Source organism: Morone saxatilis, unplaced genomic scaffold, assembly GCF_004916995.1.
Source record: "Morone saxatilis isolate NCDOM2014 unplaced genomic scaffold, NCSU_SB_2.0 Contig5, whole genome shotgun sequence".
Lineage (NCBI taxonomy): Eukaryota > Metazoa > Chordata > Actinopteri > Moronidae > Morone > Morone saxatilis.
In genome coordinates this window covers 25,162,975-25,181,434 of record NW_023340095.1, presented here as the reverse complement: position 1 = coordinate 25,181,434, position 18,460 = coordinate 25,162,975, and the positions used below count along the sequence as shown (strand labels likewise).

Below are 18,460 nucleotides of genomic sequence, written 5' to 3'. Positions count from 1 at the left end.
CTGTGTTGGTGGTGTCGTGTGTGTGGTGTGTGTGTGTGCTTGTGTGGTGGGGCTGGCTTCAAATATCTCTGCAGATCAGGATCAGACTGGACCTGGAGAGTTTTCAGACATGGGCCTGGCCTGGTGTTGGGTAAAGGGGTGATGCAACGCTCGGCTTTGTTTTGCCGACTACAACACATACCGCTAATAAATTATTCGGATAAATGGATTTCTGAATTCCGCTAGCATTGCCAACTATAGGGCCACCATAAGCCACTGTTGCGCACCAAGCAGCCAATCACTGCACGAGCCGTTGAGGCTTTCCCAGTTGGTCTCCCCCTGGTCAATCTAAACCCGCGGACACTGTATAATCATATGGGATGGCCTTTATAATGTTGCTAGGCTGATTGAGATTCCTGACCCACCAACATTTCCTGGGGAAAGTGACGGAAGTTATTGTTTTTCACCTAAATACACAATTATTACATAATAATCACCAGCAGTAAACTGGACTGCCCTTCACTCGCAAGGACGGAGAATGTTTTAACACTTCTAGGGTTTTTCGCCGGGTGACAGGACGGCTGTTTTTTCGGGCAGAAATGGTAACGGGAAGAGTTGGTTAGCGACAGGGCAGAGAGGCACAGGACAGGGGGAGGACAGACGCTTCTCCACGTTAGGTACAGCTCGTTTTGTACTTTTTTAGGGAGGCTGCGGAGAATTGGCGCTCGCGATCCCCGAATCTCTCTCTCTCTCTTCTCTTCTCTCTCTCTCTCTCTCTCTCTTCTCTCTCTCTCTCTCTCTCTCTCTCTCTCTCTCTCTGATGTATGCTGGCCTATAATTACAGGGACTAAACTTAATAATGTCCTAAATGTCCCTGGGACGTCCCACCTTTCAAACAACAACCTCATTTGCGGCCCATCCATAAAAAGCTTCATTTAACCTCATCACTTTTCTATAGCAATACATACTTCCTACGGGCACTGCACTTTAGGTTTACAAAAAAACACAAAAAATTTATAATTTTACATATACATTAAAATAGTAGGGAGTTGCATACCAAACTGGTGGCATAAGAAGTCTTAGGAAATAACTGAATCAACCCAATTAGACAAAAACCCAAACCTGATTCGAGTATTTTTTTATGTAGTTGCCCAGCATTACTCACCTCTGGACACCTTTGTTTGGGGCCAAAAATGCCTCATTGACTTCCATTTAAAACCACTTTTTTTATTATCTCACTGCCACATTACAGTAAAAACCAAACTCGCCAGTCACCTATAAATCACATGTTCAGTAGTGATATTGCGATGCATGAAATTTCTTGTATTTTTTGCCAGTTATATAATGGAGCCCTGTACTACACAGTGGGTGCACCAAACTGAATCGAACATTTGTATTGGGTGTAATCGCTAGTGGCGCTGTTGTGTGTGCTGCTGATGTGATGAGTGTGTGCCATGGTGGGTCACCCGTAGTGGTGGAATGGGAGGAGAGAGAGCGCGAAATCACGCACATGAGAGTGTGTGTGAATCTGTAAACAGCATGCACTGACATATCACAGGGTAAACAAATATGCATCACTTTATCGCATAAAAAGGACATAGTGTCTTTAAAGGAGGTGATTTGGTAAAACAATGGGCCCCTCCTGCCTTTGCCTGCTACCCCATATAACAAAAATAAAAGGTTTTTTGCAAAAATTCATGCCACAGGCTGTAACAGCAGCCAAATATATCCACCACATCAAAAAAAAAGTTAAAAACAAATTAAACAACACAATACCACAGCGGGGCGCACAGTTAACATCCTCAAAGGCACATTCCTTAGATAAAAAGGGTACTCACTCATAGATACACACACACACACAAGACCCTCACGTATAAAAAATATGTCATGATTTATTCTAACTCCTATTTAATCGCTATTCACAGGAATGCATTAAGGCACCAAACACAACACACAGAATTTAGCCGAACATGCATTTGGAAATGTTATATGGTTCAGTCCCCCCATATAGATCTGACTCACGACGTTTAAGCTGTTACATTTGAAGCACACTTTATGCAAACTGATTGTCAGTGGCAACCAATATCAAGATCCAATTACCTAACAAATATAACTCAAAACCATGAAAAATCACTTTAAACAACAATAATGAATATAAAAACACAAGACCCCTTTATGACACTTACCCCTGCTCGCTCGCCAAGGCCATGCTACCAACAGTTGGAGCGGAAAACCATATCTGTAAAATGTTGCCCCCAGAGACAAATAACACAATTGCCTCCCAACTACTCTTGCGAACAGATTTTAACAACCAAAAAGAAAAAACACACCAAAAAAACACAAACCTCACAAAAACAAACCAATCCACCATGTTGAATAGTAAGGTCAGAGACAAACACACACCTCTCCCATCAACTACCAAAAAAATGGAATTAACAGCAAAAAAACTTCTGTATCTAGGAAGACCTACTCATCCTTATTCAGACACTAAAAAAAAAAACTGTGACAAAACTCAAGAGCCCATCCACAATACAAACAGTATTCCAGAGCATACTTATTCCTAGACAACGCTCTCCGATACTCCTGGCCGGCAGTCATGACAAGGCAGAACAATAAATTAACAACAATTTATTGAGATGACACTCCACAGTCACATAATGTACCGGCCATACAGGAAACAACTAGTGTATATAATGAAGAGTTCTCGCCAACAAAAACCTAGTACTATTTGTCAACACTAACATGTCCAAAAATGCATCGTATAACTGCTAGACCCACCCAAGGAAGGCACTAGCAACCCCGACACGGTAATTGCTTAAAAACGCAAAACAGAAACGGTCCGTTTTCATATCCCACACAGACAGACAGATTTCTTGCTTTATAGATAGATAACTAATGAAATAATTAAAATAATTAAACTGGCATTTAAAGGGTTAAAATCCTAAAAAATAATTGAATGTTTGGTAGATTTGAGCAAGTTTGAAGTTGTTAATGAGATTTATAGAAAACAATGTATGATGATTTTATAGCAGTTGAAGGTGTCCAGAGAGTAGGGCACAAGGGGTAAGAAAATGTTACATCTGACTGACTGATCAGAAACACCTCGGCTACTGCAGCAATAAATCAGAGCTTGTGTTCATCACCCTGTGTAAGTGTGCTTCATCAGTTATCTTAGATACTCTTTCCTCAGATGAACTTTATGATGGTGAGAAGTTTTACGATTACGACCAGTATCTATCACTCAATATTTCCGTTTAAACACAGGCAATTACAAGCAGGTATAATATAATATCCAATACACACACAACAATTAATGCACAAAGAAGTAGAGTGATGTCCCAGATATGACTGAACAGCTGAATCAACTTAGTGAACATTGACCCGCATAAAGTTTCTTCTTATTATGACACCTACACTACTATTTTAGTTATAATCTGAAAAATATCGGTTTTATTAATAACAAACAATAATGACAACAACAATGACAACAACAACGACAACAACAACAACAACAACCCCTCTGGGCACTGCAGGGTAAACACTGCACTTTTTATATGAAGCATAATGAGCATAAAACTCAAACCATAGACGGACAGGGAGGGAGCATGAAGTGTCTCACAACCTACAGTATGGCTGCCCTGCTCCCAACTGCCCGTTGCCGTGTAGCAACAGGTCTGTCGTCATGGTGATGCTGGCCAAGTGAATACAGAAGAAGGAGTGCAGAGGAGGGGAGGAGGGATAGGGAGATGGGAGAATGCACGGCTGCAGCATCTGTTTCCACATCAGTGAGCAGTGAGTCAGCCTCAGTCAGAAGAGAGAGTATAATGCTGCATGAAGACACAGGTGACTGCAGAATAGATGCTATTATTATACAGTCTGTAAGATACACAGACACTCAGCTCTTTCCTTTTGATTCACACTGTCCTTTTTTGAGTTGTAAAAAAACATTTATTGTTTATATTTCCAACTTTTACTACATTATTATATGGGTCAAAAGACAAGGTGTAATGTCAAATGTGGCCCCACAGACTATATAATTATTACCCAACTTTGCAGTTTCCCTGAGCTCCAGCAATTGTAATGTATTCAGCTTCACATGTATCAAGACATATACAAATAGTCTGCTTGGAACAATAATGTGTGTCTAAAAAGTATAATTTCCACATTAAATCCTTAAAAAGTAATCTATTCCTACCTCATTAAAACTTGCACAATCTATGAATATGCTTATTGTGCTGGACACAAGATGTCTCCTACTTCAATGTTAAGTCCACTGTAGTCCGACAGTTGGATCTTTAAGTGCACACATTAATAAAGAAATAGAAACTCTTGGTGGGGATTGGAAGTTTGTTCAAAGGTAATGTTCAATATGTTCTATAGGCTGAACCAGTTTTTGAACCAAGTTTTTTTCTACACCTTTAGAAATACTAAACAAAAAAGGGTTGGAGTTATAATCTGAGTTTTGTGGGGGTCTCTAAAATAAGTAATGTTAGGGGTGCGCTTTCTGCATTTTAACACACACACACACACACACACACACACACCACACACACACACACACACACACACACACACACATGCTTTCCTGATTGACAGATATATTAAAACAGATAAGGGATAAAAGTCCTACAACAAAACATTATCTTTATGATCTTTATCAGGTAGTAATAGTAAAACATTAAAATATTCTTAACACACAATAGCAGTTAAGCTTCTTGCACAATCACCAGCCATTTCTCAGTGGTCCTGTGAACGTGCAAACATACACGGTATCCACACCACTGGAGGAGCAATGGGACAGTCCCATGCTCTTTCTCAATCTCTGATAACCAGAGACAGTATTTAATCAAAGTCTGTTTCCCCATCTCTGATAGTGATACCTCATTAATAAATCCAGTGCTGAGAGCTGCAGCTGCCTGTAAGGCACTAGTTTGCTGATAAGGGAAACCAGCACTGGCCTTTTGGATTACAATCTGCCATAGAAAAGCTGATTAGCTACGCGGCTTGCTTGAAAGCTAGCCCTAATTACACAATGGCTTGGCACACATGCTGGTTTACTATTACTGCAGCTTCAGTCCTGTGAGGTAATGTAAACACTGTCATATAGGTTAGATCAGTGCTAATGTCACTCACCTGTGTGCTTTCCTCTTGTTATTGAGTTCAGACTAGTGCAGCGATCAGGAATCTTTTTACATGCTGTGTCTGTTTAGAGATTATTCATCTGAATAGCTTCTTGGCTAATCCAAAGCTACTTACAGTCCAAACAGAGTGTAGTGATACTCACAACAGCAACACGTGTTAACTTCCATGTGGGGAAGTATGGGTAATAATTTAATTTATTTTGTATTGCTTATGAGGGGAAATGTGCAGGAATCATAGGTTGTAATTAGAGATGATACTATTATTAGTAATACTGCACAAAGGTGCAGTAAAACAGATCCAATGAAAGATACATTTAGGAGTATCCACCAAAGCACATGAGTTGGACTTCAGACTTAACTTGACAAAATTAAAAAGGACTTGAAACTGTGTGGTAATGGATTCAGCAAACTGGCACAGAGTTTGATCATCTTTGAAATCTGTACCCAGCTGGCCTCTACATGCACTGCAAGTGAATGAGTGTGTGTGTAGCATGTGTGTTTGATCACAGGTCGGATCGTGGGACCATTAACAGTATAGCAACTCAACTCGCAGTTTATCACCACCACTGGCTCTGAAAAACCGTCATGGCGACAGCCACAAACAGAATTACACAAATCAATGGGTGACATCACGATAGGTTCACACTTGTGTGGGACTTCATGGGGACGAGGTGGGTGGTCCAGTTTTGACCTGGAGATAACTGACCCTTCCCACAACCTTTTGGCTGTGTGCTAGGCTCATCTATGTTGAAAAGACAACTAGTTTTAAAGGGGAACTTGGCAACTTTTTCAGCTTAATAAACCCGTTTAGAAATCATTTGGATGGTTAAATGGCCTTCCGGTGAAAATGGTGACCCCCCCCACCCCCCTCAGGCGACCCCAGGGGAAAGACCTTAACCTTGCTAAACTTTGGGACTACAGATCCAGGTAAATTGGAAACTAGGAAAGATAATGCCGCAAGAAGCGAGAACGAAGCGAAGAAAACACCGGCTTTTACGGCATTATCAGTCCACATAAACGCACACGCTCCCTCAATAACGGTTAAGTGTATAGATGTATTACCATCTTCAGTAGAATATTGCTCCACACGAAAAAGTTGCCCGGCGAAAAAAAGGCACATCAGAGCGGTAGAAAATGTGGTAGAGGGTGCCGCAAGTGTAGGTTTTTTTAATGACGTGTTGTTGTGAAATACACGTCCCAGAGCTGTAGGGGGAGCTCGTTGAGAAAACATGCGATGACAAAAGTGAAAACCAGCGAATAAATGGCTAGAGTTGCCAAGTTCCCCTTTAAAGATGGTTAAAAGCTAATGTTAGCAGAATGGTAGCTAATCTATATCAATTGTGCCAGTTATGTGGCTAGTTAACTAGCTATCTAGCTTGCTACAGAGCTAAAAGCATTTTGCTAGTTAAAAGTTAATCTACATTAATTGTTAGCTAGCTAGTTAGTTACATCTGATAGCTAATGTTAGCAAAACACTTGATAACTAGCTAGCTAGGTCAGAGGTAAGGATCGGGGCATTCAGTGACTGGCTGAATAAATACCCAGGCTTGAACGGTACGGTTAAAATGTGAGGTATCACCTTGTTGTGTTTTTGTTAGATCCCACTATATCTTTCTGCACCACACCCACTTCATCATTTCTATCCTATGACAGAGGAAACACATCCCTGATAGCTCCATTGTAAGCTCAGACCACCAGCTGGTAAAAGATGGAACCTCTTGTCCCATAATGCACTAATACAGACAAATACACAGACTGACACTGATAGGGTTGAACAGCTTTTGATGAGGCATGCTGCCATGGAAACCAGTCAGGAAGCTATGAGTGGCGCGTGTGTGTAAGTCTGGTTCTTGGGGAGTGGATCTTACAGAGATAGTAGCTATGGAGACACACTCACATAGGAGCTCCTATGCACAAGTGCAGGTGGATTCAGAGCACACACAGTGCTTCACAACACCAGGGCTGTCCGGTCAAGTCAAAGATTCATTTTCTAACTGCTGTTGGTGCCAAACGTCAGGCTGGTGACATTTCACAGCACTGCGGAAGTAGGTCATGACAATAGTACATCAGTGCTAAGAATACAGTGGTGAGAGGACCAGCACTTTGAAGACTATGAAACCATGCTGGACTAGTCCATGTAGCACTACAGTAAGTTTAAATGGACAGCAGAAATATTATTGAGAGCATAATGTGTTACTAAGCATTAGTCAATATAATCAGAGCACAGAGGTCTGTGTGGGCTCACCCTGCCTTTGGCTGTGAAACATGGACGCTTCAATCCAGTCCCAGTGGAGGACAAAAAGTGTCACCTGTGTGATTTGGATGAGGCTGAATATTATACTTCTATTGCAATGATTCCCTACCTTTTTCCTTAAGGGACCCCTTTTCTATCATTGACTAAACTGCTGAGATATTTTATGGATATTCTATATTATATTCAACGCATAACAATAACAGTAGAGAACAACTGATAAACTATAAATAGTGAGCAAAATGTTTTTTATTATTATTTTGAGCAGATTATATCCTGTGAATATTGATCAGAGATTAGTTTTCCTGATATTTTTAGGAACTTTTTTTTTTTCAATTCTGTCTGTATTTTTTATTTTTAACAATAGGCTTCTTTTGAGTGTATTTTCAGTCAAGTTTCTGTCAAGTTTTCAGTGTTTTCTTCTCCCTGATGCTTTTTTTTTTTTTTTTTACTGCAGAACGATGAGATATAGGCCTACTGTATACATTTTTTAAGTTTTCTTACACCCTGTAATAACAAGAAGGCCTTGCAAGCCCCGTGAAGCTTTGCTGACCCCCAGGTTGGGAATCAATGGTCTATTGACCATTGAGATGTCTGCCTTCTCGCCAATATAATATAACCAGCACCAAAAAATACATTGAACAGTTTCATGTAGAAACCATTTTCTTTCTACGTATCACAACACAGAAGGTGTGCATTTTTTGAGCTATGTAGAAAGAAAGTAGTTACAGGTCTGTGGATTATCTTGAGTAACCAGCTCATGATTTCTGGAAAGAGACATTGTAGTTGAGTTTTTCAAATGTGTGGGTTTGGTGTTTTTTGTCTTTTTGTGCTTTGAGCCCCACAAGTCAAGTGCCATCTGGTTCTATTATACTGGAGAGAAGGCAGACATCTCTACAGGATATCATCAAAACTGACACCAAAATAATTTAGATGAAGAAATAGCAGTACAGGTTATTTTAGATTTTAGGGCGAACTGTCCCTTTAAGCTTTTCCTGAAAATGTCTGTTAGACATCCCAGTCTGTCTGACAGGACAGAAGAGTATACACTGTTAGCTCTCCTACAGCAGGATATCTGTGTTAGGGTTGGGCAATATATCAATATTGTGATAAGAGATTAGACATTGTCTTAGATTTTGAATATCATAATATGGCACGAGTGTTGTTTTTTTAAAGGCTGCGTTACAGTGAAGTGATGTGATGAGTGCTGTCCTATTAGTGTCCTTTACCCACTTAGTCATTATATCCACATTACATATGATTGAAAGCACTAGTTATCCCTATATTTGGTCAAAAATATCATGATATTTGATTTTGTCCATATCACTCAGCCCTGATCTGCATTTAGATACCCAACATTTCCTACTGCTGCTGCACAATAAAACTAGTGAACTACGGGGTGGCTTTTATTGTGAAAAAGCCATAGGAAATGTCATTTATTTGTCTTGATGTTAGTGCTGACTGTCATTCATCACTTATCTTCATTTTCAGCAGATCTTTTTATTTTTTGCATTATAACAGTAGATAAATTCAATGGCAGATTAACTGTAGATAGATTTTAGGACACACAGTAGGTGCACAATCAATAACTCTGTTCCTACAGTGGAAAGCCCTTCTATGGGAGTAGAGAAGCAGTGGTCAATATTTACTGTATACCTATGATAAATGTTATTTCAAGTTTAAATCCAGAAGTAGAATACAATAGCACTGCAAGCCTATAATACTGAGTTTGTTGATAGTGACAGAGACAGTTTAATTTAATTCTGTGGTGATTTATGAGGCAGTATTTTGCATGTAGTCATTATATTGAGAGGTGTTTATAATATTCTGGCTCCTCGTGCACTGTAAATGGAGGTTTCTATATAAAGGAGTGAGAGTGCATTTTTGTGTCTCAGATTGTGACTACACACCCGTGCCAGAAGCTCAAAGCCCACTCTGAAGGTATGATTCAATGACTTGAACACAGCCGATGTTGAGATAAGCTCTATAGTAGGCGTAGTTTGACAGGGTACATGGTGGCAACGGCAAATCAAATCAGGTAGAAGAACCCAACTGTGTTAAGGACAGTGGTGCGCCCACACTAATGAAATATAGAGCAAAGACTAACAAGGACAAAGATGGCCTCAGTGTCTCTTTCTTCCTGCCTTCTTTGTTTGCTTTTGCTATCCTTTCAACCACTCAGAGTAAAGAGAAACTGCATTACAGAAATCCCTCAGGCAGAGATTAGCATCTCCAGTCACTAATGCTAGAGAGGAGAAGGGTGGCTGGCTGCTCGGCAGACATGTGGGAAGTCACAGGAAGGACACAGCGTTTGGTTTCCTTCTGCACAATACTTCGGTCTTCTTTGAGCATCATTGGAATGAATTGGAGGATCATGTAGCTGTTGATCCTGGGTGACCAGATGAGAATAGGTGAAATCCAGGACTAGGCAGTTGGGGGTGGGCGTGGTCACGTGGCCACTTATTCTAAGTGTCTTGGCTGTGTTTACACAGCAGCTAAGATTGTCATTAAGATGTAGGAGCTTACAAACACATTATTTTAGATATTTTTACTATAGATCTCAGTGGTGGCTGCACTCTCCGTTATCTGGTTTAAAACAGGTCAAATTACATAAACAATCTGTTATTTGTGCCTAATCAGTGCAACAGACAAGTGGAAACAGATCAGTACTCAAATATTTCAGACAAACAAAATGATTTTAGCCTGCATAACATTTTCATGGATTCAGAGAAAAACAAACTACAAATTCATGTAGATTAATCGCTGATTCAAAGCTGCAGTAGGTCATTTTTATAAAAATTACTTTTTATCATATTTTCTGAATCTTTATATCCTGACAGTAGTAAATGAGACAGATAATCTGTGAAAAAAATCAAGTTCCTCTGGCTCCTCTTAGTGCTCCTAATGGCATTTGAAGGAATCCACCGGGCCTGAACGAAAACAACCAATCAGAGCCACGGAAGATAATTGGTTGTTGAGTCTCATTCACAGGTCATCAAATACAGATGCTTTGGGACCCTGGGCACGAGACTCAACAATTAACTACTTTCCAGTCTCAAACCCAAAGTGTCTTTATATCTTTCTTGGCTCTGGTTGTTTTATTTCAGACCTGGTGCATTCTTGCAAATGTCATTAGGAGTACTAGAACAAGCCAGAGAAACCTATTTTTTTGCCCATTATCTGTCTCATGTACTACTCTCAGGATATAGTGAAAGTTTCAGTCAATACAAAAAAATTTTTTTGATAGTACATAGCTACTGCAGATTTAATGGCACTTTCTCATCTTCTTTATTCTGGTGTCAGAAACTCTATAGTCTTTTGTTTTTAATTATTCATGACAAGTTGGCAGCACTTCAAAATACATTCACTGCAGGAGTTTTCAACATTACTGAGTCACCAAGTCAGCTCTACTCAGCATTTCTGCTTTAAGTCTCCAGTCAAGTCAAGTCTCATAGAATACATAGAGCTAACAGTTAAATTTCAGGACAAGCAGGACAGGGTTCTGGACAACTGCTTGTAACTTGAGACTGTCCTGAATTGTTCAGGACGTTTGGCCCTATGTTGATCAGTGTTGATCAGTCACGTTTTTGTGGCAGCTGTAGTTTAAATCACACTTTGCGTAACCATAGAAAATTGTCCATCAAATCTGTCATGCCCCCCAGCTACTGCAATTAAACTCCACTGCCACTTCTGATTATTATCAATCAGTTAGAGTAACTGCTTTGAGCACATGAGATTAAATTGATAGACAGATTCCCTAAAGGAAAGTCTACGACTGTTATAGTGAGTATTCACACTTAGAATGCAAGTTTTTGGGTCTGTTGCTCATCCTTCATATGAAGTGATGTGTACACTCAGTTGCCAAATTACTAAATCACCTCTCTAAAACAGGTAGAATTTATTGCAAGACTTAGACTGCGTTAGTTTTAGCTAGGTGTAAATTTGCAACTGAATGTATAGGAGACACCAACATTATCCATCCTAAACAGACCTTCGGTTTTGGTGATCCATGCTTACAGCTTGCAATATTATGTTCACTGACATTATGCATATCCTGAAGATGACAGCTAACAAGGGGAGTTGCATTATCAGAGGTAAAGATGGTAGAGATATGAGGTTATGTACAATTAAAAGCCATGGTCATATGAGAAGGTCGATACCACTCTCTAGTCTGTATGATAAATATGAAGCTACAGCCAGCAGTCCGTTATCTTTGGCTCAAAGACTAGAAACAGTCCAAAGGTAACGAAATCCACCTAACAGAATCTCTACTGCTTACTATGTTTCTGTTTAAAAACCAGACCAACATGTTGTACATTACTGAACTAGCTGTCAGCAGATTAAGTGTAGTTGATATACACAGAGTAGAGTAGAATCTGCCATGCCAAAAACCGCACACAGATGCATTCCCACTCACGTTGACATAATGCACCAGGCTCTCCTGCTCATTGACTTTGTAGGTCTTCACATCATACTCGGATGCCAATCTGAGGATGCGGTTTTGAGTTGGTCCAATGTAAGCCCCGCCCAGATCAACCCACTTTGTTTCCTTATTCTGAAAAATAAAAATAAAAACATAAACATAATAAAATACAAATGTAAAAAAATACACATTACAGAAAATGTTGAAAATATGCTTTAGGGCTGTCTTACAAAAAGGTCCTAGTCTAATTCTCAAGTAAAGATAGGAAGAGTCTTAAGATTTCTGAATTTTTCCTAATTTGGTATTACAGAAGCAAAACTAACTTCAGGAATCGTATCTTGTCTTACTTCTTTCTATTAGGTTAGGATATCCTGAATACTCAATCCAATATTGCTGATCAACTATTCCCTAGCAACTGACTCTTGCCAAGCTTTGTAACTGTTGTTTTTTCTTAGGCACTTAACTTTAAGATGGATGACTTAGAGGTGTTATTAACATCTGTAGAGAAATGCAAATATGTTCTTTTTGGGAAATGTATTCTGTAATATGGCCACTGGCCTTCAGAGCAGCCTTTGACTCTGTTGATGACAGAAAGTCTCATCAATAGGTTGGAAAGCGTCCTACCTATCAGATCAGAACTTTTTTTGTCTCATTGCAAAGAACATGTATGGAGTAACACATTGCTGTGTCCTGGGTCCACTACTTCTCTTTATATGTTGACACAAGGGGGTAATCATCCATAAACAAAGCAGTGATTTCACTGCTATGCAGATGACACACAACTCCACATAGCTGTGGATCCTGATAACCTGACCCTGATATTCTCCTTTGAGAACTGGACTGAACTTTGCTCATACCTTTAAATGCAATTTTTTAAACTATTTATCATTTTACTTCCTTCCCTTCTTAATTTTAACTAATAATGTCTGCTCTTCTGTTTTTAATTTTAAAACCATTTGAGCTCAATTTTGTGTTTGCAGGGTGATATAAAATATAGTTTAGTAGTAGTATTATTGTTATTATTAATAATAATAATAGTCCCTCAACAGCAATATACTGGACAAAACGTCCCTTTTAATAGCAGCATCTCCTGGTCTTACCCGCACAGTGAAGGTGCGACCACCGACCCGATCCCTGGCCTCCAAGACTACAGGGCTCAGTCCATTGGCTTTCAACAGCTTCGCTGCACTCAAACCTGCAGCAAAAGAAATAAAGAGTTGAGGACATACAATACACTTCCTGAACCACACATAGACAAGATATGAATAATATAAACACAGAAATGGAAAAAGTCCATCAAATTATATGACAGAATAGCTTAGTGTCACATCTTTCTTGAAAGAACTGTTTAAGTTACCCTTCATGATCAGGTAACTTTCAGACAGAAAAGATAGATGAAGGGAATCATTTGGAAAATCTGACTAAAATAATAAATATCAAAAGTAGATTTTTGCATAGAAACAAATTGCGTTTCTCTTCTACAAGTCAGCACACCATTGTACCATTTACACTCATGCCTGTTTGTTTGAATTGTGTTTTTTCTGCTTTTATACTAAGTAGTTTTTTTCTTGTACACAGGTCTTTCTTGAAATAGGATTAAGTGAGGCTGGATATGGGAGAGCTATGGGAATGATGGGAGAGCAGGGGGAGGGGGAAATCCTTGCAGGCACAGGGAGGAGAGAAAGACTTCCACAACAAATTACAAACCAGCTGACCTGCTGATCATGTGAGGGAAAAGAGAGGGCAGAGCAGAGACAGAGAGTAGCAAGACTTTCACAGACACTGACTGACCATCCACAGAGTCTATGGCAGAACAGGCTAAGACAATGGCTTTCACACACAGACCTCAGGCAATCCCTGTCAGAACTTTAATTCAATAAGACATATCATAAATGCACTTAGGCATGAACCCACATATGAAAAGGAGTTGTGTACAGCATATGGCTCAGCAGCACTGGACATCAGTGCAGAAGACCCCTGTAGAGCACAGAAACATGAGAGAGAGTGATAAGATAGAGACGAGTTACTTACAAGATCCCACCGATCTATCCCACCGAAGTATGTGGATGCATTTTTTCATAACACATACACACACACACACACACCATTAATAGACTAAGAGCATACACTCATAAGATATGGCTTAGAGTTTTCATAAGACAAAAAAAAAGCAAGTGATATTCATAAAAAGAATTTGGGAAAAAAAAAGTGATTGGACCCAGTTTACATGGACAGTCCATATGGAGAATATTAGATTAGAAGGGATTTCAAGGCTTTTTTAAACTGCTGTGATGACAAATTAAAAACATGTAAAGGCGAGACATATTTTGGACCCTCTGTAGAATATACTAAACAGAGATTGGGAAGTAGGGGAATGATGCTTTACTATGTGCCACAGTTTTCTGTGACTGTTCAAATATCTTTATTTGGGGGCTTTTCCAAGCAAAAATTGATATATGTGATTGTTTTTGATTAAATCAGCATTTTGTTTGCCACCCCTTAAAGTCTATATGACAGCCTTTGGACACCCCATTAAATTTCTCTAGATCCACCTATGTTTTTAAGGAACCCTGAACAAATAAACCAGTCTAGAGATGGTTCACTTGATGAACACTGAGGATACCTAATTGGCTCTAAATACAATACTCATGAGCCTCACCATTGTTGCTAAGGAGAAGAAGCCAGTCAGAGGTGTGATAATAGCTAGATTCATCCTAAAGTGCCAGCTGTTAGCACTGCACATGACATTATTTTAAGCTCTGTGATTGGAAATACACCTTTGGAGTTGTAGCTGACTTAATTAATCAAAGAACCAGATATTTTCTAACTTTCTGGTGAGGATTCCACTGGTGAGAGTTTCATGCAGATCCAGGCTATAGACGTGCTCCAGTTGTGAGTCACCCAATACTGTCTATGAGAAAAAGGAATAGACTGAGGGACAAGAGCGAGCCCACATCTTTCCAGTCATTCCAAAATCCTAATCCTGTCACCATGGCTGAAGGCTTGGCTTGCCCAATGTATCCCCCACAAACAGTTAAACTGGATGTGTGGAAATAGAATAGATTCCAAAATAAAGAACAGGGAGATGTACTGATCTGAGGTCTGTTTTTTTTACTAAATGTGAGGTTAACTGATTCCAGTATGTTTTAGTGCCATTTTAAGCATATTTTGATGATTATATGGATAATATTGTGAATCGCAATTATTTTGGCCAGAAATAATTATGACATGAAATTTTCATATTGTCCCATGCGTAATTGAAACAGGAAAGGGCCTTTGTCACACTATTGTCTAAAATATCATTGTATGCTTGAGCATCAAGCAGTCCCTCTAGGATGTTGCAACAGCAACAATTAGTGCAAATTGAATGTGAATTGTGTGCAACCTTGCAATTTTGTCAAATTACCAAAACCTTTCCACAAATTTGACCATTGTAGTTTCCTTTAGTTAATCGAAATATTATCAAAATCGCAATATTACGGAGCCCCTAAAGTCCCCAGAAAAAGGAGAGATATCGTGTTTTATGCTTTGTGCGCACAATGTAACTTGGGAGGTCTGTAGGTGGGGGCGTTTCAGGGAAGCTAGGGTGTTTGCTGATTCCTGTCAGCTGTGTTTGAGGAACATGCTTCGTGTTAGTTGCTTGTGAATTTAAGCCAGCAATTGCTATGTGAGTTTTGTGGGTGAGGCTGGTGTGATGAAGATATGTGAGAGAAAATAAGGTTTCTTGTGGTATGTCGCCCGTCTTACTGAAGTGTCCATGCCCCTCTAAACAGAATCTGGCAGACATTCAGATTTCAGCAAGAGCAGCAAGAATTTCATGGTATGACATTCCGAGGTGAAAATAAAACTTGATAAGCTGAGTTTTCTACATTATATGATAGCTGTGTGCATCTGAAGCCTTTAGAGACGCATATGAATTTATAGTAAATTATCTTTTGCGCAGAAGATAAATACATTTCCTTTTAGGGACTTTAGGGGCTCCGTACAATATGGCCAAGCACAATATCCAAATCACAGAAGCTGCAATGTTAAATTAAATTGTTAAAAGTAAAATGTAACTGCAGAGTACTGCAGAGATGCCCTGACCTACAAATCCAGATGTAAGAAAACCTGTTTGTTTGGCCCAGACCTCAACAAACGTCACATCATCCTTTACTTCTGTGAAAATTAAATCACAATATCTAAAATCAAAATTATCACAATATGATGTTTTTTTTTAACCAGCCCTATTTTCCTGCAAGTTTAACCAACCAAGCAAAATCTTGAGCCATATGTAGCCAAACTCACTTCCTTGTTACTAGCTGTGAAGACCCAAACATGTGACACGAATGTCTCACATCTACCAACTTAGCTTGCTGCTAAAGAGCGTGCAAGCGAAATCCCTGATGATGACGTTCTTGGTGAAAGTGAAGCGCTTCACACCTTATGCAACAATGTGGTGGACAAAGTCAGCAAGTTCTTTCACTATTTACACTACTACTAATATAGAGAGTGGCTGAAACACGTGGACAACAGACAAGACAAATAACAGTGACAGAGGCTATTGTATCCAAATCCAATGTGCTGAAAAAATTAAGGTGAGTTAGATTAAATATGCAGGGTTAGTGGTGCTGTTAGTGTAGTTACGTATAAATCATTAATTGATAGTGACATGCTTGCCTCTTGGTGTGACGTGTGTCCATTCTGACTGGAACATGTTGCCTTTGATTTTTCATGAATTATACAAACAAATCTACTAACTATTTTTACAGTGTTCACTTTTCCCTGCAATTTCATTACAAAAATGCCTAAAAACTAGGTCTGCAATTATCCAATAGAGACAAACACCATTATTGGCATTATAAGTACTGTAGTGCTGCAGAGATGCCCTGGCCTACAAATCTTGTTCTCCAGATGTAAAGTTGTTTGCTAAAGATCCCAAAACAATTTTAATAGTTTTTTTATTGAAAATTAAATTTGTGATGCATTTCTGCCACCTATGCCACCACGATGATCATTTCCACACTAATCGTAATATCTGTATTAATATCTATATTGCGCAGTCATACTAAAACCATCGCAACATGCCTCACAATTTTGTAGAAACGCTGTTGTGAAATTAGGCCGCAACAATCCTCAAAAATGCGAAATCCCGGAAGGACTTCACAGTCCTTATAGTTCCCTTCAGTGACAGTAAGGACTCTAGCTCAAACTATTAAAAACAGCCCCTGTCAAAAGTACACCAAAGTATGTAGTTGTCCATATACTTTTGGCCTGTGACAGTTGTTGCGGAACACAACAGCAGGAGCTAACAGCTCAGAGCTATCCTCTCAGCAGGTACCAACATCTGTGAAAATGTTTTCCTAGACTTAACTCTAAATTCCTTTTTCTTCCCCCCTACTCTCTCCTTCCAGATCCTGCTAAGACCCATTGAAGTAAGCAAGCTTTATATTAGTTTAAACATAGTTTGTTCTGTATTACCCAACTTCAGCCTTCCATCCCTGTACAAACACACCCACCCTGCCACGGTTTCGAGAAAAGCATTAGCCCTGACCAGAGGAGGCTCACAAATCTTCCCCTGTTAAATTGATGCTATTACCTGTGCTCAGCTCAAAAGGTCAGTCTCTGTCTCTGAAAACAAAGAGCATCTGTCTGCATCTGTTGATTATGCCTACAGCAATCACTGCAAAAAGTAGCATCTTGTCGGGATGTTGCTTTGATCAAAAAAGCTTGTTTGTCTTAATTGACACATCTTTTTGTATGTTTTAAAAAGTATAAAGCTCTCATCACTACAAAGGTTCCACACTGTGCTTTCCCCTGTTTATCTTCATTCCCCCACCGTGAAATAAGAGGAATGAACTGGGCCGCTGGAAAGATCAATATGCTGTTCCTGAACTAAACTTTAGCTGAGAGGAGAGACAAGAGGGGGAGATTGAAATTCAACTCATGCAGCACGGAGGCAGAAACACCAAAAGAAAGGAAGGAAAATGTGAGATTATATGTATGGACTTAAGGAACCCTATTATGGAAATATAACATGTGTGTAAGAATCAAACAAGAAATGCTTTCTGCATTTAGCAGTTTTTCCCCCCGGGGTCTATATGCAGAGAGAAAGATTAAAAGACTGGACAAACATCTGTTTGTCAAGTCTTGTTTCTTTTGCTGCTACACTGTGACGCATCTGAGAGAGAAACTGCATACCACACACTCCCAAACACATTCTGCAGTGTGTAAAACTTCTGTCTTAAAGAATAGTCAGGTGTCCATATGAACACTGAAACAGTTTTTTCTTGCTGTCCTCCTGTTCAGACACATCCCTCTCTAAAGCAATTTCAGTATTAGTGATGAAAGACATAATCCACTCTATCCCACAAGTGCAATATACTGTATATCATTAGTGGAGAGAGCTCCCGGGTCTGTGAACTGAAGCCAATGCGAAGTTTCTTCAACCTGCAATCTTTCTAATGACCAGCAGTGGCAGCTCCATAGGCTGCAAAAAAGAAGCTTGATAGTATTGAGTCTTATATAGAAATAACCCCACTTCTCACTTGATTTATTAGCTCAGTAAACAGTTTCCTAATGAGTTTGTGGTCTCTCAATCTCTAGTTTCACTCCTTCTCCATATAGCATGATGTTCATTTAGTAACTTATGGTCCCATTTAGAGTAAATTAGACAATAAAGCAGGG

General features: G+C 39.4%; 1 protein-coding gene across 1 annotated transcript in view; it reads right to left on the bottom strand.

Moving 5' to 3' along the window:
* The window catches only part of mao (monoamine oxidase), a gene marked incomplete at its 5' end in the record, with an annotated part of 41,183 nt that overhangs the window by 9,198 nt on the left and 13,525 nt on the right, over positions 1-18,460 (bottom strand). Inside the window, 2 exon segments of the mRNA XM_035676446.1 lie at positions 11,789-11,926; positions 12,895-12,989. Of these exon segments, the coding sequence (XP_035532339.1) occupies positions 11,789-11,926; positions 12,895-12,989 (233 nt within the window).